Here is a 27,847-nt window from a genome sequence, read left to right on the forward strand (position 1 = left end):
TTAAGTTTAAGGAAAGCTTAATTTGTTCTAAAACAACAAGATGAAAGGTATAGGAGAGGTTAAAGATTTTGAGTTCTTGAATGAAATCTTGAAATAGAGTTGATAAGTTGAATTTGAGATTGAATTTGACTTGTCATCTATGAGAATAAGAAGTTAGAAGTGTAAGAATTAAGTTTGGATAACATGGAAAATTTGGTATGATTATTGATTTCTATATGGAGAATAGAATTTTGAGGTTTAAGATGAAATAAATGGATATAAATTAGTTTAAGTATGTATATTTGAGTTAAGAATAGAAAAGTGAATGAAACATGAAGAATTTAAGTTGTTATAGTGAATTTTTGGGCATGAACAGTGATTTTCTAGGCTTAAACGAAAATTCCAGATTGTGCAGGGGGTATAGATATCCCCTAAATAAAAAATGGAATTTTGGTTCATTAAACCGGCTTAAGTTATTAATATCAAGTTTAAGGTTTAGGCTTCTGATAATTGTTTTGAAATGTTATATTTATGTAGATATTGAGCCTAAACAAGTTCCAGAATAATCAAAGGATTAAGATTGAATCAAAGCAAGGCTAAGGTGAGTGCAATTTAATTTGTGCTTATAGAACGAACATTGGCTTGCGATGAGCTAGTGACGGAGTTACTATGGTAAGAAGTAACTCTTAAAATGTTATTGTATGTGACATAATTTACATAATTACATGTATACTTGATATGTTTGACATGTTGTTCTATGTGTTGTATGATAGATATATGAATATAAGTAAACAAGACATGACATATGTGCTTACATAAAAACATGAGAAATAAAATAAGCTATGTGATAATGATATAGAGAAGGAAATGAATGACATGAAAATGTATGGATGCTTGATTATATGATTGGATATGTTCTTGTAAATGTTATGTGGCTTATGTAAATAAATGGAAAGGTGAATGATATAATAAGAAGATGTGTGATAAAAGATATGGGTTTATATGATATAAAGATGTATATGTGAAATAATATGAGAAGTGAAAAAACCGTGAGCCCATATGAATATGTGATATATGTGATGTATGTGAATCATATGTGAACAAGATATGGCATACGTACATGGACAAATGAGAAATGATATATGTTATATGATATATGATATGGACCTATGTGACTACGTGAGAAAGAATATATGTCTATGAGAAGGCATAAGAACAAAGTATAAGCTATGTGACATATGAATATGAATCATATGAAAATGTTCTACGTGTAAGTGAACTATGTGATGATATGATATGTGATAAATATGAAAAATAATGCCCATGTTATGTGACATGAGATCTAGAGGTATAGTTTGTATGCCAAGAGTAGAGGGTATACGCGGTCATTCGGGACAAATTCTACGTGGTTCTTCGGGACGTATATGTATTCTTTGGAGCATGTATGAGGTCTTTTGAGACACTTACTTGATCCTTGGTATATGTATATGATTCTTAAGGAATTTATATGTGGTCCTTATGGACAATCTTATATGGCACTACGGTGCATTTCTACGCGGTCCTTCGGGACAAATTCTACGTGGCACTTCGGTGCAAATTTATACGAGCTGTGGTGACAGCATAGTGCACAACCTCACAGTACTTACATACCTTCAGTTCTCACCAGTGTACCATGGGCTAATAAAGAGACAATAACAAATACAATATATAAGATGCATATGCTTGTGGTGATATGAAAGGTATTGCATGAATTATAGGATGCTATGTGTGTTTCTTTGTGAAATATATGTGTTCTATGATATGTATAGAAATGTTCAACATATGCTTTAATCACAAGGAATTAGTAACAATAATATGAGTATTGAAAAACATGTTAATGATTTATGTTTTTATATGATATGATAGTATTTGCATATGTATATCTTTTGTTTATATGAAATGATATATGGTTATAGTTTATGTTTTATATGCCCCACTAAGTCATCGACTTAGTGTGTGATTGTTTCACGCGTAGGTTCCGAGAAGAGGAAGATTGATAAAAGTTATGCAATGCAGGTCAATTCATCCTTTCCAAAGGTCAGATCAGAAAAGAAATGTATAGTATGTATTTTGTAATGAGGATAGTGGTTGGCATGTAAATAAAGGATTAAATTCGATATGTTCTAATTGATTTTGTAAAATCATATGATTAAATTTTGGTAATGTTTTAAACGTATATTTGTAAACGATAAATGAAAGATGATGAACGTTTTCAATTTTATGAATTTATACATATTTTACGGAAGTACCGTAGTAGTACTGTAACAGTACTAGAGCAAGGTATCGGTACCCTGTAGCAGGGTATCGATACCCTATTTGTAATCTGGAAAATTTTAACATTCGGGTACTGTAGCAGGTATTGTTCATGGTACTGTTCATCACTATTCATATGGTACTGTTCATACCATATTTTACTGTTTATAAATACATTTTTGACTAAAAAAAATTATAACAAACACAATTCAACAATATATGATCGTATTTTCTTAAAATGAGTTCAAATGTTTTGATATTTGATAAAAATATCATTTTTAAAAGTCAATGTGACATCTCAGACTCGTATTCGGATCGAGTACGGGTTGGGGTGTTACATTTAATGGTATCAGAGCTACGGTTTAGCCGATTCTAGGCTAAAAACGAAGTCAAAAGTGTTTTAAAAAGTATACTTACCAACATAAAGTGAAAAATTTTATGATCTGATAGTGTAAGGAGTGTACTGTCTTGCTAATAGAATTAAAATGTTATGTTATATTATATGTATGATCATAAGAGTTTCCAAAGTGAAGCATAAGGCAATAGACTGAAGGTAATAGCATTCACCTGCCCTGGCCATGCAAGGTGAAGAGCGAAAAACCTCAGGGCGTGCCTGTACAAGATTAGAGAATATTTCATGATGTTAAATGATATTATGATGTGTTTTTAATTTTATACCTCTATAATTCATTGAATGAATGTATCGAAAAGAGTTGAGAACACCCGAGTTCAAGGGTGTATTTGAGAAATATTCCATTGTTATGGAAATTTGATTAAATGATAGAAAGATAATGTTAGAAAGTTTTCATTTCTCCAAATTGGAGAAGTTAAATTGAGTAGTTTCGTTACTACGTGGGCAAGCTAGAAATATGGTGGACAAATGTCACCATGAGAATATTAAAAGACTCAGTGATGTGGGTATTATTTGTAGAAGAATTCAAGAATAAGTACATGGATGACCAGTGTATAAGACAAATAAAGCTCGAATATATGAGCTTGAAGTAAAGGAATTACACATGCATGTGTATGAGTATAAGTTTAATAAGTTAAACAGATTTATTGTTGAGTTGATTTTGATTAAGAAAGATAAGAAAGAATATGTGATTGGTTGTTTAGGGCTTGTACCTTAAATTAAAAGAGTGTTACTGGTTTTGAAATTGTTCTCATTTTAAGAAATGGTTAATCGCGTTAAAGCTCTAGAGAGAGCTAAGAATAAAAGGATTGGAGAACAAAAATCTCAGATGATTAAGAAAATTAGTGCTTTATAAAGTTAAGCACCATCAAAGAAATGTAGAGATTCCGATTTTCAACTTTAAACCAGATATGAATTAGTTGCATTCTCTGCCAGAGAATCAAATCAGATGAGAGTCCGACAGACTCAAGCAGTAGGGTTTGATCTTGAAAAATTAAACAAGGATTTAATTGATAATAAATCAAGGTTTAAGACAACCTTTGTGAATTGGGTTAAAAGCTCTATTAGAAGTTATGTAAATCGAAGCAGAAAAAATATTTTAAATGGATTAGATGAGTATTAAAATTCGGTGATTGTTGAAATAAGTGGAAAAAACATAAGTATAAGAATGATAAAAAATAAGGTTTTGTACAAGTAAAGTTGACTATCAAAGTCTTGAAAATGTGATAAGGAGTGATAGTTAAGGATAAATATATGTGATATAAAATAATATGGGAGTATGAAGGACATGATATGGTTTAGTTATGTATAAGACAAAGGTAAATGGAATAGTTGAATTCGAACCAAAGGAATTGTATTATGGATGAGTGGGAATGAATGTTTGATAAGTGAAGGAAATATATGGTGAATTGTTTTGACTGGAAAGAATAAGTATATGGATAATTTGATGAAAGTTTATGTTTTGATTGAAAGAAATAAGTTGAATAATAAAGTAGTGTAATAGTGAATATATTAAGTTAAAGGATTTGTATATTTGACGGAAACAAAGGATTGATAGAAAAGTTAAAAGAATAAATAGGGATAAGTGTAAATGATATGAAAAGAATGTAAAATCATAAAGGAAAAAGGTAATGAAAAAATTAAAGTAATGAAGTGAAGATTATGATAGCATGAAAGATTTATTGAAGAGGTGATATGTGAAAAGGAATATTAGAATTGTAAATAGTATTGTGTATAAGCAAGAGTGTGAATATGATAAGAGATTTGCATTATAGATAGAAATAATTAGTAATGGCTAACAAAATTATGTGATAGAAATGTATTGGAATTATAAGATATTATCAGGTTGATAACCAAATATGAAGTGGATTTAAATACAATGTATATGTTAATTATATAATGTGATGTAGTGAAGGAGATAAGGATTTGAATGTTCAAGAGAATATAAAGAGTAATAGAAAAGTTTGAAAATGAGTATGTCGGTGAAAAATTTATAAGATGAAGGAAGTTGTAACGTTTGATTTTGAAACAGAGAAAAATTTCGATGGAAAAGAATGTATATGATCAAGTTGATAAGGGTTGTACCCTAGATTAAAAAGTTAAGGATTGTGTTCAGAAAATTAAAGGTGCAACTCGATAATGTTAGAGGATCTTAGCTATTTTAAAGTGGAAAAGTTAGATGAAGTAATTTAGTTGCTATGCAGTTGAGCTAAAATATGGTAAACAAATGTTATAATGGGAATAATAGAAGATGCATTGAGGTGAATATTGTTCGGAAGAGCTTAAAGAAATAGTACATCAAGTGATTATTTTATAAGATAGAAGACGTTGAAATGTTTAGTGTGAACAAAGAAATTTCATGGTGCACGTGAATGAATATGGATTTGAAAAGTTAAATATACTACTGTTGAGATAATTCTGGTTGAAAAAAAAGTATACAATTAATTGATTAGGGCATGTGCCCTAGATTGAACAGTTGTTATTGACTAGCTGTAAGAGTAAAGGTGATAGAGTAATAAGATTGGAAGAAAAGATAAAGTGAGTTGATTAAGTATAATAAGATTGACTAGAATGAATATGTATTTTAATCATATAGATATGATGAAGGCAAAGAGAAGAGTATTTACATGTTTAAAAGGGAGTTTTGAGAGAGAGAAAAAATACCAAGTACGAGAGATGGTAAAAAATTATGTTCTGTATAAGTACGACTGCTTATCAAAGTTATAAAGATGTGATAAAGATCAATAATTAGAGTTGAATAGAGTATGAAAATACTAGTGAAAGATATGATTTAGTTATGGATAAAGGGATCTTGATTATAGAAAGATGGGGTGTAAATGATCATATATGATAAAGGTTATATGGAATTTTAGATGATAAGTTCGATATAGAAACACGAAAAGTGTGCAAGGTAATGTGAAAGTTTGTTTGATTTCGTAAAGTATATGTTTAATCACAATTGAAGAAAATGAAAAGTTATGTTCTTGGTCAAACGATGATGGAATAAAAGTTTGGTTATTGCTGTAAAGTAATTAAAAATTTATACGGAATTTGATTGATTTATGATGTTAAGTGATGAAAATGAATGTTACTGTATACGTGATGAGTGGCATTAAATGAAGTTTAGAAAGATCAAAGGAAAATGCATAATCGAAAGAGAGAAAAGACATAAATAAATTGAGATTATTTGTTATTGTTTATATGATAAGTGACAGTAGATGAATGTATAAAGGGAAAAGGAAGTTGAAAAGCTAAAAGATTGAAAAGTAAGTTTTTAATAATGACAAGAAGGATTAAGTAAGGGAAGAAACATGAGAACATTAGAAGATATGTTATTATCAAGAGGTGCAGTGAAAATTCGAGGACGAATTTTCTTAAAAGGAGGGTAGATTTGTAACATCCTCAATACCGGGTTAGTGACCAAATTGTAAAATTTTAGATTTTTGGTGATTAAAGTTGAATAGTTGAATAGTTCAATGATTTATTTAGGAATATTTCCGGAAAGTTATTAGTAATTATCAAAGGAATTAAAGGGCAAAATGGTCAATTGACAATAAAAGATATTTTTATTCCCTATAATAGGAGATAAAACATGGGGAGATAAGATGAAAACATTTCATCTTCTTCTTCCTTCTGCTCTCAAACGTAAGAGTTCAAAGGCAAAGGTAAGTTTCTTCATTAGTTGATTATTTGTTCAATTAAAGGTTGGGTTTTGATCACTAGATGATAATTAAGCTTAAGGAAAGCTTAATTTGTTCTAAAACAACAAGATGAACGGTATAGGAGAGATTAAAGATTTTGATTTCTTGAATGAAATCTTGAAATAGAGTTGATAAGTTGAATTTGAGGTTGAATTTGACTTGTCATCTATGAGAATAAGAAGTTAGAATTATGTTTGGATAACATGGAAAATTTGGTATGATTATTGATTTCTATATGGAGAATAGAACTGTGAGGTTTAAGATGAAATAAATGGATATAAATTAGTTTAAGTATGTATATTTGAGTTAAGAATAGAAAAGTGAATGAAACATGAAGAATTTAAGTTGTTATAGTGATTTTTTGGGCATGAACAGTGATTTTCTAGGCTTAAACGAAAATTTCAGATTGTGCAGGGGGTACAGATACCCCCTAAATGAAAAATGGAATTTTGGTTCATTAAACCGGCTTAAGTTATTAACATCAACTTTAAGGTTTAGGCTTCTGATAGCTGTTTTGAAATGTTATATTATGTAGATATTGAGCCTAAACAAGTTCTAGAATAATCAAAGGATTAAGATTGAATCAAAGCAAGGCTAAGGTGAGTGCAATTTAATTTGTGCTTATAGAACGAACATTGACTTGCGATGAGCTAGTGACGGAGTTACTATAGTAAGAAGTAACTCTTAAAATGTTATTGTATGCGACATAATTTACATGATTACATGTATACTTGATATGTTTGACATGTTGTTCTATGTGTTGTATGATAGATATATGTACATAAGTAAACAAGACATGACATATGTGCTTACATAAAAACATGAGAAATAAAATAAGCTATGTGATAAGGATATAGAGAAAGAAATGAATGACATGAAAATGTATGGATGCTTGATTATATGATTGGATATGTTCTTGTAAATGCTATGTGGCTTATATAAATAGAAAGGTGAATGATATAATAAGAAGCTGTGTGATAAAAGATATGGGTTTATGATAAAGGTGTATATGTGAAATAATATGAGAAGTGATAAAACCGTGAGCCCATATGAATATGTGATAAGAATGTGATGTATGTGATGTATGTGAATCATATGTGAACAAGATATGAAATACGTACATGGACAAATGAGAAATGATATATGTTATATGATATGAACCTATGTGACTACGTGAGAAAGAATATATGTCTCTGAGAAGGCATAAGAACAAAGTATAAGCTATGTGACATATGAATATGAATCATATGAAAATGTTCTATGTGTAAGTGAACTATGTGATGATATGATATGTGATAAATATGAAAAGTAATGCTCATGTTATGTGTCATGAGATCTAGAGGTATAGTTGGCATGCCAAGAGTAGAGGGTCTACGCGGTCCTTCGGGACAAATTCTACGTGGTCCTTCGGGACGTATATGTATTCTTTGGACCATGTATGAGGTCTTTTGAGACACTTACTTGATCCTTGGTATGTATATGATTCTTAAGGAATTTATATGTGGTCCTTATGGGCAATCTTATATGGCACTACGGTGCATTTCTACGAGGTCCTTCGGGACAAATTCTACGTGGCACTTCGGTGCAAATTTATACGAGCTGTGGTGACAGCATAGTGCACAACCTCACAGTACTCACATACCTTCAGTTCTCACCAGTATACCATGGGCTAATAAAGAGACAATAACAAATACAACATATAAGATGCATATGCTTGTGGTGATATGAAATGTATTGCATGAATTATATGATGCTATGTGTGTTTCTTTGTGAAATATATGTGTTCTATGATATGTATAGAAATGTTCAACATATGATTATATGATCACAAGGAATTAGTAACAATAATATGAGTATTGAGAAGCATGTTAATGATTTATGTTTTATATGATATGATAGTATTTGCATATGTATACCTTTTGTTTATATAAATGATATATGGTTATAGTTTATATTTTATATGCCTTACTAAGTCATCGATTTAGCGTGTGATTGTTTCACGCGTAGGTTCCGAGAAGAGGAAGATTGATAAAAGTTATGCAAGACATGTCAGTTCCTCCTTTCCAAATGTCAGATCAGAAAAGAAATGTATAGTATGTATTTTGTAATGAGGATAGTGGTTGGCATGTAAATAAAGGATTAAATCCGATATGTTCTAATTGGTTTTGTAAAATCATATGATTGAATTTTGGTAATGTTTTAAACGTATATTTGTAAACGATAATTGAAAGATGATGAACGTTTTCAATTTTATGAATTTATACATATTTTACGAAGTACTGTAGCAGTATTGTAGCAGGGTATCGGTACCCTATTTGTAATCTGGAAAATTTTAACATTCGAGTATTGTAGCAGATATTGTTCATGGTACTGTTTATCACTGTTCATACGGTACTGTTCATACCGTATTTTACTGTTCATAAATACATTTTTGACTAAAAAATTTTATAACAAACACAATTCAACATATATGATCGATTTTCTTAAAATGAGTTCAAATGTTTTGATATTTGGTAAAAATATCGTTTTTAAAAGTCAATGTGACATATCGGACTCGTATTCGGGTCGGGTACGGGTTGGGGTGTACAATTGCTTAATAATTGAATAAAAAACTTCAAACATTTTTACCACTGCTGGTAGACATTTTTAATTAAAATTTAGATTTATATCGTATTTGATCTCTAGAATCGAATGAAAGTTCAAAAGAACATGTGAAATTGGCGTCTTATGTAGACTTTTACCACTGCCGGTATGACATTTACTAAAAGTAATTTAATTAATTAAATTTTAATTATCTAAAAAGAATATAAAAATTTTAAATAGAAATTAAATTTTAAAAAGTTTTGATTAGTTGTCTTCAAATTATGCAGTCAGATACCGCCTAAGAATTCTTTATTGGCGACGGAGACATCCTTGAGAGGTGGATGATGATTCGGAGTGGGAATTTGTTTGGTTTTCTTTAAATTATTTAAGTTTCTTCAATGATTTTGTTACAAAAAGAAGCTAACAATGAAAATTTATTATAAATTTGCTATGGAAAGACGTAGCAATTTCCAGTTTCTAAGCCAAAACGGGAAGTTCTACAGTGCGGCACCCTTACTTGGCGTTTGGTTCGTTGAAATGTTTCTGAGGAAATTGAAATCTGTGAAGGAATTAGAATCTAAATCTGAAACATGTTTGGTTGGCAGAAAATTGAATTAAAATCTAATTCCATATTATGTTTGGTTCACAGATATGTCAGATGAATTTGATTTCAGTATTATAAAATGACAGAATTACCTTTTTTTTGCTTAATTTTAGTTTGTTTTATAACTTACATGTAACAATATATTATAAAAATATTAAAATTTCATTTTATTAATTGATTATTCATTTCAATAAATTATAAAAATCATATTAATAAACATCATAAGTTAAAATCATCCCAATTAGGGATAGTCATGGGTCAGGTTAGGGCGGGTTTTTGGTCCACCTGACCCGACCCGAGAACAAGGGAACATCCACCCGAAACCCGACTCGACCCGATCAAAATATAGTTTCACCCGACCCGACCGAATATATGAATTAGAAACAGGATCCGACCCGAAATAATAAAAAAATATTTTTATTCAATAAAAACAGTGACTTAATTGGAAAAAATTTATATATAGAGAGATATTATTATAATTATTCCTAAATATATAAGGTAAAATTATATATTTTTTTCGGGTTGAGTATTTTCACCCTAAACCCGACCCCCCGAATATCACAATTAAAAAACCCGACCCGACCCGAATATCACACTTAAAAAAACCTGACCTGAATATCACACTTAAAAAAACCCGACCCGACCCGAATATCAAACTTAAAAAACCCGACCTGACCTAAACTCGATTTTTTAAAAAAAAATCCGAACCCGACCTGAATATCACACTTTAAAAAACCTGACCCGAATGTCAAACTTAAAAAAACCCGACCCGAACCCGGAATTTTTTTAAAAAAATCCGACTCGATCCCGAATTTTTTTAAAAAAATTCGACCCGAATACCAAAAGATTGATGAGGGTAGTATGGTCAAATTTCACATTCCCTCCTCCAAAGGATTTCAATTCCTTCATGTTATTGATGAAATTTACTTTCCCTCCCTCGATAGAATTGGATTCCAATTACCCCTTTGAAAACTTGAACCAAACATGGGAAAGTGGTGGAATTGGATTCCAATTCTCTTAATTCCAAGGGATTCCAGCGAACCAAACGCAACCTTAATATATAACAAAAAAGATGTTATCGGTTTTGTTATTTAAATAATAAAATCGATAACACTTTTTTTAGTTATATATTAAGATAGTTGCAGTGATCATTAGGGCTGAGCAACGAAACCAAGAAAACCTAAAAACCGACACGATTCGAGTAAAATGGTTTGGTTCGGGTTTACCTTTAAACGGTTCGGTTTCGGGTTGATTTAAAGAATCAATTCTATTGATTCAGTTCGGTTCGGTTTGGGTTTTACATATGGAACCCATTTGTTCCATATTGAACCAAATATACATTTTTTTTTGAATTTATAGTTTCAATTGAATTTTTCATTGAAAAACCGACGAACCGAACAGAAAAAATCACATTATCGAATCGAATTAAAAAAATTGATTTCACAAAATTTGGTTTCAGTTTAAATTTTAAAAAATCGTTTATTTCGATTCGATTCAATTTTTAGTAAAAAACCGAACCTAACGAAATACATCACTAGTGATCATTTCCCAGCCAAAGCAGTCCAAGTAAAAGGTAAAGTCATAATTGGCCTACAAAAAGAAAACTGGCCAAGCGTTATAGAGGGAGGAGTGGACCACGCCCATCCCCAGACATATTTTATTTATTTCCTTAGAATAGATTATTCATTGTGGAAAAAGATGGAAGCTGTAATTTTAAATTATTAGATTAACCGGCTAATTGAGCGACTTTGTTGCTTCCCGTCATCCAAAATTAGGCATTTTCTTTATTCATGTGTATTTTATAAACACAATTTATGAATATGACACATGTACTTAAAGGTAATCAAACTTATTGGTTTCAATAACAGAAAAATAACATATTCCGCAACTGTATCTATAAGCTATATGTGCATTATCAATAAATTAAAAAATTTAAATCTTATAATTATCTCATATCTCAATTATTGAAAGAAAAAAATTTAAGCCTGACTTAATTCAAGCCCATAATAACAAGCAAGCATGGTAAAAGATGCATTGGGCTGGAAAATAATTCGAGCTTTAAGTTAAGGCAGCCAGCATTTGGACAATGTGAACTTCATCCATTTAACTACATGGTGAAAAAGAGAAGAATAGAAGATCAGTTGAGATTAACTTTTGCAGGCAAACGTATTCCAGGAGCTTCTTCCTTCACAACACCACCTTCACATGCAACCAGTTTCACAACAGATTGAGGAGTGAGATTGTACTTTTGCCCAGCCTCAGCCAAGCTTCCTCCAACCACTTTTGAAATCCAATCTTCTAAAGCTTCCTTCTTGCCTGAAAACCAGGCAGCAGCAAGTATTTGTACCATTGCTTCTTCGTCAATCTCCATCACAAACTCCGTTCCAATCGTTCTTTGACATTTTGAGCTTATTTCCTTCACAATTTTATTGGCAAGTCCATCGAAATCAAATGGCTTGAAATGTATCTTTTTATACACTTGGCTAAAGAATTCTTCCAACCAACATTCTGAGCTTTCAGACTGACTCACTCTTCGACTGCCCCAAACCGGGGTCATCGTCATCTCCCACATCCACGGGGAAATTTAAGTCCAGACAAGATCTAGGCACTTTATGTTCCTGTTCTTCTGCAACCTCGGATGACTCGGCAGTGTTGATCAGCTTTTTTTATTGTAGTAACCCTGACGCCTGTATCGTTGCTTTTGTTTGCATCATCAGAAACAGAGCCAACTAGGATTTGCATTTGCCAGTTTTTGGCTCCAAGTATTCTTTCCTCCGGGAATTTCATGTCTTTATTCTCACAGATAACGTTTGTATTACCTTTTGTGATGGCTGACGTTGTTATAAGAACCATATTGTTGATGCTTATTTCTCTCCCACAAGAATCCAGAATTACCCGTTCTAATAGCCACGTCCAAACTATGCTGGACCCCATAATCAGCCTTGTCAACGTTTTCAAGGAAAACAATGGAATGGGGTTTCTTTCTTAGCTCCTCGGCAATCAAGTCCGACATAATTTTCCCTCTAGACATCACATCATAACCATTCAACCCTTGCATTCAAAGATCGAGTTTGAGTGGCCTACTTCGTCTCGCGAGATCAAATCCACAGAAACTAAGCATTCCTGGCTGCCAAATAGTGCCTCACCAAGCGCTGAAGCAATTCTTATTTTTCCAATTCTGTCCGGCCCAGGAAAGTAAGCCAATTATCCCTTTACAATTTATGGCACGAGAGCTTCGATTCCTGTGTCTTAATTGGGATGCAGCTTGGCTGACAGAATTGATAGCTTCATCTTGCCAGCCAACTTTTTCGGCAAGAGCTTTCCTAATGGACTTGTAATCTCCCAGATCAAACTGCTCTCCTGGTGTAGGACCGGAGCATGACAAAGATTGGGCAAACTGATATGAAGTAGTCTCGCTATTTGAATCAAATTTAGCAGACACAGAACCTGAGAAGTGATGAAGATGTTCTTCGTGATTTAGCAATTTTGTGGTGTTCGATTCCTGTCTGGTTGATTCATATATTGTTCCCAACTCTATATCCGTGGTTACCGGAGGATCATATGAAGATGGTGTGCGTCCAGAACAAGAGCTCAGACTTTGCTGAGGGTGATGGAACCAGAGCACACCTTTATCAGTTTGCTGAGCTAAGCTTGGGACATCCACATGCAACTCGGAGTGAAAATTTATATTCATACCTTCCAAAGTACATGATATCGATGCAGCAGTTTTTGGTAGAAAAGTTTTTTGCGTGTGAACTTGTCTGCTGGGACTTTGATTGGGAAATAGACTTTCATTGATAGACAGGTCATCCCTACTTCTTTGCTTCGTGTCTGGAACACGAGACATGTAGGGGTTAATACCAAACTTGGGGAATGTTGGAGTGTGGTGGAGACGTCGGCAAATATCATTCCATTTTTCCTGCAACCCCAAAACTTTAGCAGTCAACATGGATTCACCACCATTAGTCTGCACTGAACGATTACAGAAGTCCTTAAAATACAATATGATTTTTCAATGAAATACAGCATATGACCAGTGCTAACTGCAAACTCACCTTTGCCGCATCCTCTCCTTCGCTTGTGTCAACAGCTGCCATCGATAACCAAGAAGGCAAGTTCTCTGAATACTGATTAGCATCTGAAAGAGTCGACCCTGCCTTCATAACGGCATCAACTTCTTGTTCATACTTGTCATTGCAAAGCTTACATCGAGGAATAGATTGATTTCTGCCACTTAAAGGACTCTTAAAATCTGATGGTGTAGGAAATAAGCCACCAAATGGAACAACTGACCTCATCAAGCTGTAAGAATACCATGAGCAAGCAGGGCGGTCCTGAGTACTTTTAGGCTCGGGAGAGAAAATTAAAAAAATAGGCTCCTAATATAAAAAATTAAAAAAATATAATATAAATATTTTATTAGATTTTTTTTAAATTAAAAAATAGTAATTCATTACAATATAAAAGATGTCAAAAAATATTTAAGATTCAAATACTTATAAAAAATATTACATTCGAATATTTTAATGTAAAACCATTGATGATAGTGTCAACATCAATTCTTTCAACATATTTTTCTCGATATATAACATAGCATTTGAAAATGAAAGAACGATCTTTTATAGAATTGGAAAATATATAAAATTAAAAGAAATTTTTTGAAAACATGATATGAAAAATTGGGTAAGAGATTGGTGAATTGATAGTGGGAATTTGGAAAGACCAAATTAAAGAGTCGATTGATTTTTTTTTGAATTTTGAGAAAGAAATATTAAAGAATTTTATGGAAGAATAATTTATTAATGTTAATATAAAATTCAATAAAGATAATTGATACCTTAATAATTCATGGGCCCTATTATTATTGAGTAAATTATCAATTTTGATTTGTTTTAATATCTAAACTTTTAATTTTTTCAAAATATATGTAAAATTTAGTTTTTGTTTCATTTTAGTACCCACCTTTAAAAACTTTAGTTTTTTTTTTTTTATTTTAGTATCCATTCAAAATTTAACATTAAGTTTTAATTTTTTTTTTGAAATTTTAGGTATGTAAACAAACCAAAACTGATAGTTATGTACTAAATGCGTTAAGTTTTTAACGATGAGTACTAAAATGAAATGAAAACTAAAGGTTAGATATGATTTTGAAAAAAAATTAAAAATTTAAGTACTAAAATGGATCAAAACTGATAATATAGATACTAAATACATAGATTACTCTATTTTATTTTACAATCTTTTAATTTATTATCAGAAAAAAAAATTATATTAAAAAAAATTATTTTGGTGGCCCTCGGCGGGTGCCCTCCTGCCCTGACCCAGGGCCGGCCCTGTGAGCAAGGAACTGTGAGATCCAATAAGTGGAAAACTGTTGGGAAGCTCAAATGCACAGGCAATAATATATCGACAACTATGTTTCTCCCTTGGGATAAATGAGAAATTCATTCATCCAATACGATGCAGGCATAAATACAGTTTCTCCATATCTTCAACTGACACCTGCAACTCCAAATTAAAAGGCTACAAGACATCCCATCCCCCCTGATACCCTGAATCTGATATGGCTCAAATATTTATTTTTGATATTAAACAAACCTCTTATTCTGATGAAATGGGAGCCGAATCTTCATAAACATAGTTTTGATCTTTCTAGTATTCCTATTTGGGTCCATCTTTATAACATTCCTCTAGAGTTTTATTCTCGAATTGGTCTCAGCTTCGTGCCATTGAACCCATCTCTCTATGGACATTGTTACTGCATGACAACTGTCGTTTTGGATGTCAAATAAATTCCTTTTCTCAATTAAATAAGTAAGAAAATACGTAGTAAAGAGAAGTAAGGGTCGAATCCACAGGGACTTAGAAAATCACAAATTAATGTTTGAATGGTTTTAACCAAGCGAAAAATAGTAAAATGGGGGTTTGGTAAAATGAAAATAAAATGGTAAAAATAAATAAAAACAATTTAAATAAAAAAATAAGAGAATAAAGTTTGTGAATAAATACGGTGAAAATAGCCTCGAGCTTCGCTTTGACTCAATTTCTTTTAGATCATCGAATAAGATTTTCTCTTCGGGATTCACGTCGGTTACTTTATCTACAAGGGCTATCCCCATGACTATATCTTGTATACCGAATACCCAAGGCAATCTTTGATTCCGGCTTCGGTAATTGATTCTAACAACATCAATTGTCGTAGATCAATTATCGTTTAAGTTTGTGGCGTCCGACTCGGATTGTTGCTTCAATAACCGTTAATTCTGATCTCAATTCCCTCTTGGCGAAGCTATCTCGCCAAGTGTGTTCCCAGGAAGTCAAATTGCTTTCTATAAGCCGAATCTTCCTCCCACACATTTAATCGTAACAACCTCTTGACCAAAGTCGATCTTTGATTTTGAAAACTGTTTTGATTTTGAAAAATAAGCGCAGAGATTGAGAGAGATATTCCGAAGATATTAAGGGCCTGTTTCAATTCTCTCGATGGATTGAGTCATCGCGATACTCTCGGCTTATGAAAAATTTAGCTAAGCATGACAAAAGTCATACTTAGCATTTGAAAACAAAACTTGGAAAATAATAGAAAAATGAAAAGAACTTGAAAAATAAAAAGAGAAAACTTTTATAAAAACTAGAGAGAAAAGAAGATTGTAATTTGAGTGATGAGTTTAGACTTACCCCAAGTGGGTATTTATAGCCTCTCAAAGCCTAAAGGATAAATAAAGAAAATAATCCTAAAGATAATTTTTTTTAATTTAAATTTAAACTTAAATTAGTCTTCTAATACAACTCTGCTCGTCCATCTTCCAGAAGGCGTGCGGAGAAAGTCTTCTAGAAATCGTCACTGACTAGACCTTCTAGAAACCTCCACGTCAGACCGCGTCGTGCCCAGAGTCGTGCCCATGTCTCCAGCCATGACCAATATAAAAAAAATACAAAATGCGCCCGTTTTGTCACTAATTCTGGAAAGTAAGGACCTGCACGAAACAAACATAACATGGCCAATTTAGTAGTAATAATTCCTCAAAACCGAAGAAATAACGAGAAAAGATTAACGATTCTGAACACTCATCTATGTAGCTAAATCGCAGACTATGCTAAACTTTGTATTGAAATATGGATTAACGACAAAATTCCTAAAACTGTTGAAATGGTACTAACTGAGGGAAAACAATATCGATTGTTGTAGAGGTGCCTTAGATGCCAACAAGGTACACAACTGTAAATCCTTTGGTCACAATGAGAAGGTATGTTCCTCTAAGGCCCCAATTCCTGTTAATACTCAAGTCTGGAGGAAAAATGATCTAATTTCAATGTTGTAGAAGGTGAGTCCTCTGTATGAGGAATTTAGCGTCTTCAAGATAATACAGCTTCCCCTCTATATCAGTTAATGAAAATAGTAAGAACGAAGTTGACTGTGGTAATTCTTCTATTGACAAAGTAGGGGAACAACATATTAATTCAATAACTGTTGTGATCGACTTTGGAGCGTGAGGAAAATCAGGAACGCTCTACTAAAGATCCTTCTAACCCTGATTCTAATAAAACTTCCTTAAAAGCAAAGATGAATCTTCTTCTTTTATCCCTAAAAGAGGAAGAGAAGACCAGCTAAATTCAAATCATTTTCGGATTCCCCAGGCTATCTAATACATTTCAGGCTCTTCAAGATGTTGAGGAAATCCTTACTGCTCCTGTTGACATTAAAAGGAAACCTCGTCAATCTTCATTAGGTGTGGTTGTCCTAGTCAAAGACCTTAAATAAAAAAAAGAAAAAATTGATAAGGCAAAGTCAAATGTAGTTGAGGGTAGAGGGGGAACTTCTGACTTCCTTTCTCAATGATCTTAGCATTTTGGAATGTTAGAGGACTTAATTTTCCTCTCAAACAAGATAGGGTTTTAAGAAGAGCTTATCAATTAAAAGTGGATATTTTTTGCTTACTTGAGACTAGAGTGAAAGCTGATAAGTCTGCTGCCTTTTTTGGCACTAAGTTCGCTGACTAGTCCATTCGAATTATAATTTTGCTCTAATGGAAGGATATGGATCATTTGGAAAAAATCTTATCTTCTCTATTCATACCTCTGACCAGTGTATTTCTATTCAAGGGCTTTACCAAAGTATCCCTTTTGTTATCTCAGTAGTCTATGGGAGTAACAATGACACTACTAGAAGACTCATATGGTAGCACCTTCATGATCTTGAAGCTAACATAGGTCACCTCCCATGGATTCTTGGAGGTGACTTTAACATCATTCTCCATTCTAACGAAATTTCTGACAATGACCTCCTAGGCCCTTTGACTACCTCAAATGAGAGATTTCCAGAATGTCCTCCAAGACCTTGAACTATTTAACCATCCTTTCTTTGGTCCATCTTTTACCTGGAGCAACAAGCAGCAGAGTTCTTTCTTGCTAGGAAACTTGATAGAGTTCTAATCAACTATACTTGGGTGAGCTCTTTCAAAGATTCTCATGTTGAGTTCCTTGTACCTGGGATTTTTTACCACTGTTGCTCAAGTTTGGCTCAAAAATGAACTGCAAGTTAATAAGCAAAGCCTTTTAAGTTTTTTAACTACTGAACCCAACACCCTAATTTTTATGATGTGGTTAAACAATGGTCAAAACATGCCCCTGGAATCCTATGCAGATTCTTTTACCAAGCTAAAGGTTTGAAAATCAGATTGAAGGCTTTTAATCATCTTGTTATAGTGACCTCTCTGCTAGGGTGAACAAATTGAAAGCCGATCTGAATTGCAACAACTTAAAACCCTTACAGTAGAGGATTCTTTTGACAAGGAGTTGCTTATTCAAACGAATTGAAAATATTTGAAGAAGCTGAAGCTTTATTTTTCAGACAAAAGCTAAATTCCAATGGTTAAAAGAGGGAGATAAATGTACTAGATTCTTTCACTCAGCTGTAGCCCTCAAAAACAAAAGGACACAATTAGAATTCTCATTGATGAGAAGGTAATCGGCTGGAAACTTATGATCTTATGTCTGCTGAGGTTATTAATTTTTATTCAATCTGCTAGGCTCGGTTGATTCTGCTGTTAAGGTTATTGACCCTAATCTCTGAATAACTTAATCAATTACTCTTTGCCTACTGATAAATCTGCTGCTTTGGAAGGATGTCTCAAAGGAAGAAATCAAAGAGGCTTTTTTCTGTCAAGGGAACGAAAAATCTCCAAGACCTGGATTTATCCCTTTTTCTTAAAATCTTCCCAGGCCTATCATTGAAAGTGTGTTATAGCTGCCATTTCTCAATTTTTTACTGATTCTTTTTTTCTTCATTCTTTCAATGCCACAGTTATTGCCTTGGTCCCAAAGGTCCATAATCCTAGTAAGGTTAAGGATTTCATACCGATTTCATGTTGTTTAGTGGTCTATAAAGCTATATCTAATATTCTTGTAAGAAGATTGACTTACCTTCTGCCTGACATGGTTACTCTAAATCAAACAGATTTGTTAAAGGTAGAAACATCATCGATAATACCCTTCTTGCTCAGGAGCTGGTTAGAGGTTACAGTAGGAAAAACTTATCTCCAAGATGCTCTTTAAAGATTGATCTTCACAAGGCATTTGATTCCCTCAATTGGAATTTTATTTTAGCCATCTTGAAAGCTATTGGTCTTCCTTTATCTTTTGTTTCTTGGCTTGAAACTTGTTTCACCACTGCTAGCTATCTATTTCCTTTAATGAGAGTTTGTCTGGCTACTTTAGGGTGTTAAAGGACTAAGACAAAGAGACCCTCTCTCCTTTACTCTTTATCATTTCCATGAACGTTCTTTCTAAACTTCTCAACTTAGCAGCAACCAAAGGAATTTTTGGCTTCCATCCCAAGTGTAAAAGAATTGGTTTGACTCACTTGTCCTTTGCTGACGATCTCCTTATTTTTGCAAAGGAATTGTGGAATTTGTAATTGGTGTCTCTAGTGTGCTTGACTATTCTATGAGATGACTGGTCTCAAACTCAACGCTTCTAAAAGTGAAGTATTACTGCTGTGATGTCCACTGTTACAAAAGATAACATTACACAGATTTCTGGCTTTAATTGGCTCCCTTCTTGTAAGATATCTATGCATCCCACTGTCCACTAGAAAAATTACTGATAAGGACTGTGACCCTTATTGACAATATCAAATCTAGATTGCATCACTGGTCTACAAAACTCCTGAGCTACGCTGGCAGACTGGAACTAATTAGAACTGTGCTCATATCTATTTCAAATTTCTGGTGCAGGCAGCTCTTCATGCCTAATTCGGTTCTGGCTAAGATCGAGCAGTTTTTCTCTCGTTTTTTTTGGAAAGGGTCAGACAAAGCAGCCATAGGTGTGCTAGAGTAAGCTGGACCAAACATGTTTGCTTGAAATATGAAGGCAGGCTGGAATTAAAAAAATGAAGACTTGGAATAAATCTTGCATGATGTTTATCAAGAAAATCCTTGCAGGACAATGATCTCTTGGGTTGCTTGGCTCAACTCTTATGTATTTAAGGATAAGGACTTCTGGTCTGGAGATGTTAATACCAGCTGGTGCTTGAAGAGGCTTCTAAAATTGCGACCAGAGGTGCACCATTTGCTGACTTCAGGAGTTGCTACTGCCAGTACCATCTGTGACTCAATCCGAGAAAAGAGACCTATGGTCCCTTGGCAGAAATTGTTATGGTTTCTATTGGATATCCCAAAATTTAGTCTTATTACATGGATGGCTTTTCTGGACAAACTTCCTACCAAGGTTAGATTACAACGTATGGGAGTGATTAAGATTCTCATGTGTTTTATGTACTGTTGAACCGGAATCCAGAGACTATCTTCCTTCATTGTCCTACTGTCGCTTCCCTTTGGGAGTTATTTCTCTTTATTTGGTCTGAATTTAATGTCTGCTCTTGGATTTTTCTTAACACGAGCTAGCTACATCTGGAAAGGCAAATCCTTGCTATCTTTGGTTATGAAGCTGGCCATGAACGCCTAGTGTATTTGCTTTGGGAGGAAGGAACAAACGATTATTCCAAGGTCGATCTAGGTCTGTTGAAGACTTACTTAAGGCTATTAAAGATATTGTTAGTCTTCACTTAAGGGGTAAGATTTACCTTTTTCTTTAGCACTCCATAAATGCCCTCAATGCTTCCACAGCACAAAACCCAAAAAGCAATGGACTTTTCCCGCTCTTTTTAGCCATGACTTCACTGATTCTCTTACAATTCTCATCACCCCATCATCTTGCCCCGGTAACATTATGTTAGACGATCCGACCAGATACTGAATATGCTAAATTACAGAGAATATAGGGGGCAATAGGCACACGTGAAAACCGAGAAGAAAACTTGAGTTACCGTCGGGCGAACTGTTGCTAACTTTATGTCACAGCTCCGAAACCCAGCTTCCCCAAAAATTTGACTAACAATCGGATCATCGAGAATTGATAAAATGAAGTATTTAAGCTCAACCTTCAAAATTGACTGCGTTGGGAACAACCGGTGGCGTTGGCGTTATTGTTATTGTTACTGTGTAACTGTTGTAAATGATAACTTTCTGGATTACGCCGTTGACTGGCTTGCGACATTTTGATTGCCGCCATCAGTGAGTTTGAGATCGGAGGATCCTCCGCGGACTTGGATTGCGCCGTTTGACGCTCTGCTACGTGCTCGTGTACATGCATTTCGGAGAGTGGATGAAGGTAAGGAAAGCAGCGCCGACACCCTCGTGGAGTGATGGTCGTTTGTGTATGGCTCCTTCGACGTGCTACGTGTTGGGGAAAATGGGTTATTTCCCACACAAACGTAGTTTTAAAATTGACCTAAAATGTCAAGATTAAAACCACCAAAGATTGCACAGCGGATAAACCTGTCAAACTTGAATATTGAAACACAATAGAAAGACCGAATAAAAAACAATAAAGGAGAGAACACACCAAATTTACGAGGTTCGACGAGAATATCGTCTACTCCTCGGGCACCACACCGGATGATAACTTCACTATATCGCCAATATTACAACAAATGGAATTCTTTGGAATTCCCAAAGTGGGAGAATGGAGAATATAAGGAAGAGAGAACTTGTTTTTGGGATGATTTATAATGGAAATACTTAGGCCTATTTATAGTTGAGTTTCAAGAACAATATGTTCAAAGTTTGGCCACCTACCAAAGAATTTTCCAATGTGTACAAGTTAGCCACTAAATATGAAATTCGCATGTTCAAAGTTTGGCCACCAACCAGATGAAATTTCCAAAGTGGCCACCAACCAAGATGAAATTTCCAACTTGTCAACTTAATTTCTAGACAATCTCCACCTTGGCTTGAATTACCAAGCCTACTCAACTTCTTCACTCCCCAAATTTGTAGTGCCTCTAATTGCGCTCACAGCGCCACACACCCGAAGATGTTCATACTTTCAGGATGTTAATTAAGTTCAAACAATGATTGAACTTGATTACTGTTACCACCTTGGTCATCAATCTGCAGGATTTTCTGATGTCGCAATTTTCTGAAGTATAATCTTTCCTTCTTCAAAGATCTCCCGCACAAAGTGATACCTCACGTCGATAGCTTAGTCTTGAATGGTAGACTTATTTCGCTAAGTGAATAGCGCTCTTACTGTCACAATAGGACTAATGTGATTTGAACAACTCCCAAGTCTTCCATCAACCCGTTAAGCCATATTGCTTCCTTTAGCTCTAAAACTGCCATGTATTCTGCCTCTGTAGTAGACAAGGCCATCGTAGATTGCAATGTAGACTTCCAACTTACTGGGGCTTTAGCAAGAGTAAACAAATACCCAGTAGTTGATCGACGCTTATCCAAATCACCACATAATCAGAATCAATATTCCAACCATACACTGACCAGTGTTTCATCTGTTCAAAAACTAAACCAACATCCACGGTTTATTGGAGACACCGTAGAATCCATTCACAGCTTGCCAATGTCCTTTCCAGGATCATGCATGTACCTGCTCACAACTCCAACTGCTTGTGAAATGTCAGGACGCGTACACACCATTGCATACATCAAGCTCCCACTGCATTAGCATATGGAACTTTTCCATATACACTCGTTCTTCGTTAGTTTTAGGAGATAATTGAGAACTAAGTTTCAAATGAGAAGCCAATGGGATACTTACATGTTTGGTATTTCATTCATGCCAAACATTGTAATACCTTTCTCAGATACTGCTTCTGTGTTAAACAAAGCTTCCCTCTCTGTCTATCTCTGCTTATCTCCATACCAAGAATCTTCTTGGCCTCACCTAGATCTTTCATCTCAAACTCTTGATTCAACTGAGCCTTTAATTTATCTATCTCCTTTGACTCTTCGAAACGATCAACATATCGTCAACGTACAAGAGAAGATAAATGAAAGATCCATCTTTGAGCTTTTTCAAATATACACAATGATCATATTTGCTTCTAGTATACTTTTGCCTCCTCATAAAGCTATCAAATCGTGTACCACTGCCTCAGAGATTACTTCAATCCATATAGCGATTTGTTCAGCTTACAAACCCATTTCTCACAACCACCATCTTTGTATCCTTCTGCTGTGTCATATAGATCTCCTTTTCTAAATCACCGTGCAAGAAAGCCGTCTTTACATCAAGTTGAGCTAGCTCCAAATTCAACTGTGCTACCAAGGCCAACAATATCTAATGGAGGAATGCTTCAACAACAGGGGAAAACACTTCATTGTAGTCGATTCCCTCCTTTTGAGCGTAGCCTTTAGCTACAACCGTGCCTTGTAGCGAACATCTTTCTTGTTATGAGATCCATCTTTCTTTACAATACCCACTTGCATCCAATGGCTCTTTTCCTTTCGGTAATTGTGCCAGTTTCCAAGTGTCGTTCTTTTGGAGAGATTGCATTTCTTCATCCATGTCACTTTTCACTTTCACTTCCAAGCTTTGTATTGCTTCTTTGGTAAGTGATAGGGATATCATCATCACTGGAAGAGCATAGGCCACCATATCAACAAATCGAGCAGGTCTACGAATTTCTCTCCTTGGCCTTATAACTGCAAGTGTTTCTGGTGTCCAATGGTTCTGGGTTTGAACCTCTCATCTTCTGATTCTTTTATTGGAGTGAAGATCAGCTGCATCAACTTCTAGGATCATTCGCTGAACTCCACCTGTTTTGGAGTATGCTCCACCTGTGCGGATAAGACACTTGTTACCTTCTTTACTAGGGCGCAATCTGCAAATATCTTCTTGGTGTCTAAACACCAAAGGTGAAATCCCTTCACTCCATGGTGATTCCCATAAAGAGAGCCTTCTTTGCTCTCAGATCAAGTTGGATTCACACATGATAATAAGCAGCGGATCAAATACATGTAAGGAATCATAATCGTAGCAGGTTTCCAGACCATACCTCCAATGGTGTGTTTTCTTAATATCGCTGATGACGGCAGACGATTAATGAGATGGCCGCATATGTCACAGCCTCAGCCCAAATGCCTTGCCTAACCCGCATTAGCAACATACATCGAACTTTCTCCATAGTGTTCGATTCATACGCTCTGCCACCCCCATTCTGTTGTGGTGTATATCTAACAGTGAAGTGTCGAACAATACCATATGGCAAACATCAAAGAATGGGTCACTTTATATTCCCCTCCATTGTCCGTCCTAGACGTTTTGATCTTTCTACCAGTCTGGTTCTCGATCATATTTTCCATTTCAGGCATGTCCCAACCGCATATGCCACAACTGGGTTGCATCCAAATCATCACCTCTGAAAGCTGCTGCAACTGCTCCAATAATTGTACTACCTTGGTAGTAATACAAATTATTTTTCCTGATGCCCTTCATCATCACAAGTACGCCATATGTGACTTTTAAAACTCCTTTTCTCATAGTGACTACTGAGCCTTTGGATTCTAAGGCTCCCAACGAGATGAGATTTTTCTTCAAACTGGGCACGTATCGGCCATCCATCAGCACTCTGGTTGATCCGTCTTGATTCTTCAATCGAATTGAACATATCCCAACAGTTTTACAGGCATTGTCATTGCCCATATAAACAACTCCTGCATTTAGTTCCACTAAATCGGAGAACCACTCCCGATTAGGGACATATATAGGTGCAGCCGAATCTAATATTCACTCATCGAAATGGAATGTTGTTGATGAAGCAACCAATGATATGTCAGAGTCATTGTGCATCATGCTCTGCAACACATGCATCTGGAGCACTTTTCCTTTCTTCTTCAGCTTCGGACAATCTTTCTTCCAATGGCCTTTCTCATGACAAAAGGCACATTCATCTTTTCCTAGTCTGGACTTCGACTTTGATCTCCCTCTCCACTTTGGCTTTTGACTTTTCGAGCGACCTCTTACCACCATGGCCTCTGCTGCTTCGTACTTGCTCTCCTTCTTGGTTTTCTTCCCGAGTTCATAACTATACAAAGCAACAGTTACATCTTTAAGGGTAACATTATCCTTACCATGAAGTACGTTGTCTCAAAGTGCTCAAATTCATCTGGAAGAGATGACAACAACATCAAAACAAATCTTCATCTTTGAAGGTTTCATCCATGCCCAATAAGTATTCCACTAGCTCATTGAACGCAGTGATGTATTCATTCATACTGGTGTCTGGTTGATAATCAAATCTGAACAATCTTTTCTTCATGTAAAGACGATTCTGAGAGCTTTTCTTCAGGAATTTTTCCTCCAAGCTTTCCACATCTTACTTGCAAAAGTCCGTTCTTGTGCATACTTCTGCTCCCTGGAAAGACAGATCGAATCGTGTTGCACGCCAAACGATTGATTATTCCCCATTCTTTCTCCTCCATATATTCGGGCTTTTCTTCCTCAATGGCGATGTCTAGACCTTGTTGGAATAAAGCTACACCTCGCCTTGCCACATGCCAAATGACCGGATCCTCGACAACTCCACCGAGAAATTTGCATTTGACATCACCCTCCTCACCGGTCCAGATGAAGAGCTTGATGTCTCAACTGATCCGTATTTTGGCATTTTAATTCTAACGACAATATTCAATACAGGAACTGTATCTTTTCAGCAACGGAACCACCAGGATAACCTCAACCGAAGCTCTGATGCTAATTGTTGGGAAAACGGTTTTTCCCACACGAACGTAGTTTTAAAATTGACCTAAAATGTCAAGATTAAAACCACCAAAGGTTGCACAACGGATAACCTGTCAAACTATTGAATATTGAAACACAATGGAAAAGAACGAATAAAAACAATAAAGAGAGAACACACCAAATTACGAGGTTCGACAGAATATCGTCTACTCCTCGGGCACCACACCTGATAACTTCACTATATCGCCAATATTACAACAAATGGAATTCTTTGGAATTCCCAAATGGGGAATGAAGAACACAAGAGGAAGAGAGAACTTGTTTTTGGGATGATTTAATGGAAATACTTAGGCCTATTTATAGTTGAGTTTCAAGAACAATGTTCAAAGTTGGCCACCTACCAAAGAATTTTTCAATGTGTACAAGTTAGCCACCAATATGAATTCACATGTTCAAAGTTTGACCACCACCAAGATGAAATTTCCAATAAGTTGGCCACAACCAAGATGAAATTTCCAACTTGTCAACTTAATTTCTAGACAAATCTAACACTACGGCCACAGCCTCGTCCAAAACACGTGCCGATTATTGCGTTTAAGAAATGCCGTGTTGTTGTTACCCGACGTCGGCATCACCGGCGATCACCAAAAACTACACAAAGAAAGAAACAAATAATTATTCTAAACACACATAAACCAGGCCTCATATTGAGTGCAAGACTAAAAACCCCTGAAATTTACACGTGAAAAATACTAGGCAATAAACTACAAATCACTGCTTTGCTAGTATCAAAATTAATGAAACCAACTAATATAAAGATAAACCCAGATGTTAATTCCTACATAATAAGAAATTCAAGAGCTTTAAAAAAATGATACCTTTATTGATAGGTTCAAAGGGTCCTCACATACCCAGCTAAAAATCTATAAAAGAAACAATAAATGGGTAAGTGATAGTAACACAAACAAAAATATCTTTGACAATAACAGAAACGGAGTCCTTTTCCAAAAACACAATAAAGTGGTGTTGGTCTCGAGGTTGATTAGGATTTTGAAAAATTTAAAGATATTTGAGCTTTAAAAATATTTAAAATTTGAACAAAATTTAAAAATATCTGACATTTTTTTTAAATTAATTTGCACTTTAAAATATTTTTAATCATTTGAGTAGATTTAATTTAGTCTAAAAATATTTTGTCATTATTTGTTATATTAAAATATAGGTTAACATGCTTTTACGATTGTAAACGAGTCGAGTCGAACTCGAGTATTGTTGAGCTCGACTCGACTCGAAAACTAACGAGCTTAAATTTTCAAGCTCAACTTAAACTCTAAACTATGTACTGAAGCTTGTAAAATCTCAAATGAAAAAAAAAACCTTAAACTCAACTCGATTGAATCCTCAAACCTGAACCTTAAGTACTTGAAATCTTGTATTGTATTTTCTTTAAAAATATATAAATGTTAACATTATTAATAAATCATTTTTAAAATAAATCTATATATATTATATTTCGAGTTACTCACGAACTTTCGAATTGAATATTTATCGAGCTTTGACCGAGTGATCTCGAGTAACTCACGATATGTCTTGTCTCATTTATAGTCATAGACTGCTTCTTATCCCAAATATTTTTGTTTGGTAACATCTTTGAACATATATATACGAACATGTTCGCAAACGTTAAATGAACACTGAATTAACATGTTCACGAATGCCGAACGACGTATGTTCGCGAACATTAAATGAACATGTTCGTGAACATTTAAACAAACATGTTCACGATCGTTAAATGCGCACGTTCTCGAATGTTAAATTAACGAACACAAGCACCTTTAAAAATAAATAAACAAACACGAACATAGTATTAAAAATTAAACGAACACAAACCAAACATGAACACCTTTAAAATAAACAAATGAACAGGAACATAATGTTGTTTATTCAAGCTCGATTAATATACACCCGTACCAACAACAATGATAGTGGCAACCGATTGTTGGACTTTGAACAACTAAACCTTTTACTTATATATCATGTTATTAATAATTCAGTGATGAAAATATAATGAATTGATAATATAAGTGACAAAAACGTTATTTTCTAAAATTAATAATCAATAAGACAAATCTAATAGAAGGAATCATAAATGTAGTTTACTTGCATTATATTTAGTAAAGAAGGAGAAATCGAAGATGACATCTTCACTTTCTACATAAAGTAGCTTTTTGCTTG

General features: G+C 34.4%; 1 protein-coding gene across 1 annotated transcript; it reads right to left on the bottom strand.

Moving 5' to 3' along the window:
- Nucleotides 1-11,670: 11,670 nt before the first annotated feature.
- On the bottom strand, nt 11,671-19,008 carry LOC120181027 (protein SMAX1-LIKE 6-like). Its single transcript, XM_039186271.1, has 5 exons — nt 18,995-19,008; nt 13,627-13,873; nt 12,725-13,538; nt 12,205-12,555; nt 11,671-12,154 (listed from the first exon to the last, which is right to left on the bottom strand). Exons 1-5 carry the CDS (start codon nt 19,006-19,008, stop codon nt 11,709-11,711), a joined length of 1,872 nt encoding a protein of 623 aa, XP_039042202.1. The 3' UTR covers nt 11,671-11,708.
- Between the last annotated feature and the right edge of the window lie 8,839 nt (nt 19,009-27,847).

Source organism: Hibiscus syriacus, unplaced genomic scaffold (genome assembly GCF_006381635.1).
Source record: "Hibiscus syriacus cultivar Baekdansim isolate YM2019G1 unplaced genomic scaffold, ASM638163v2 tig00003715_pilon, whole genome shotgun sequence".
NCBI lineage: Eukaryota > Viridiplantae > Streptophyta > Magnoliopsida > Malvales > Malvaceae > Hibiscus > Hibiscus syriacus.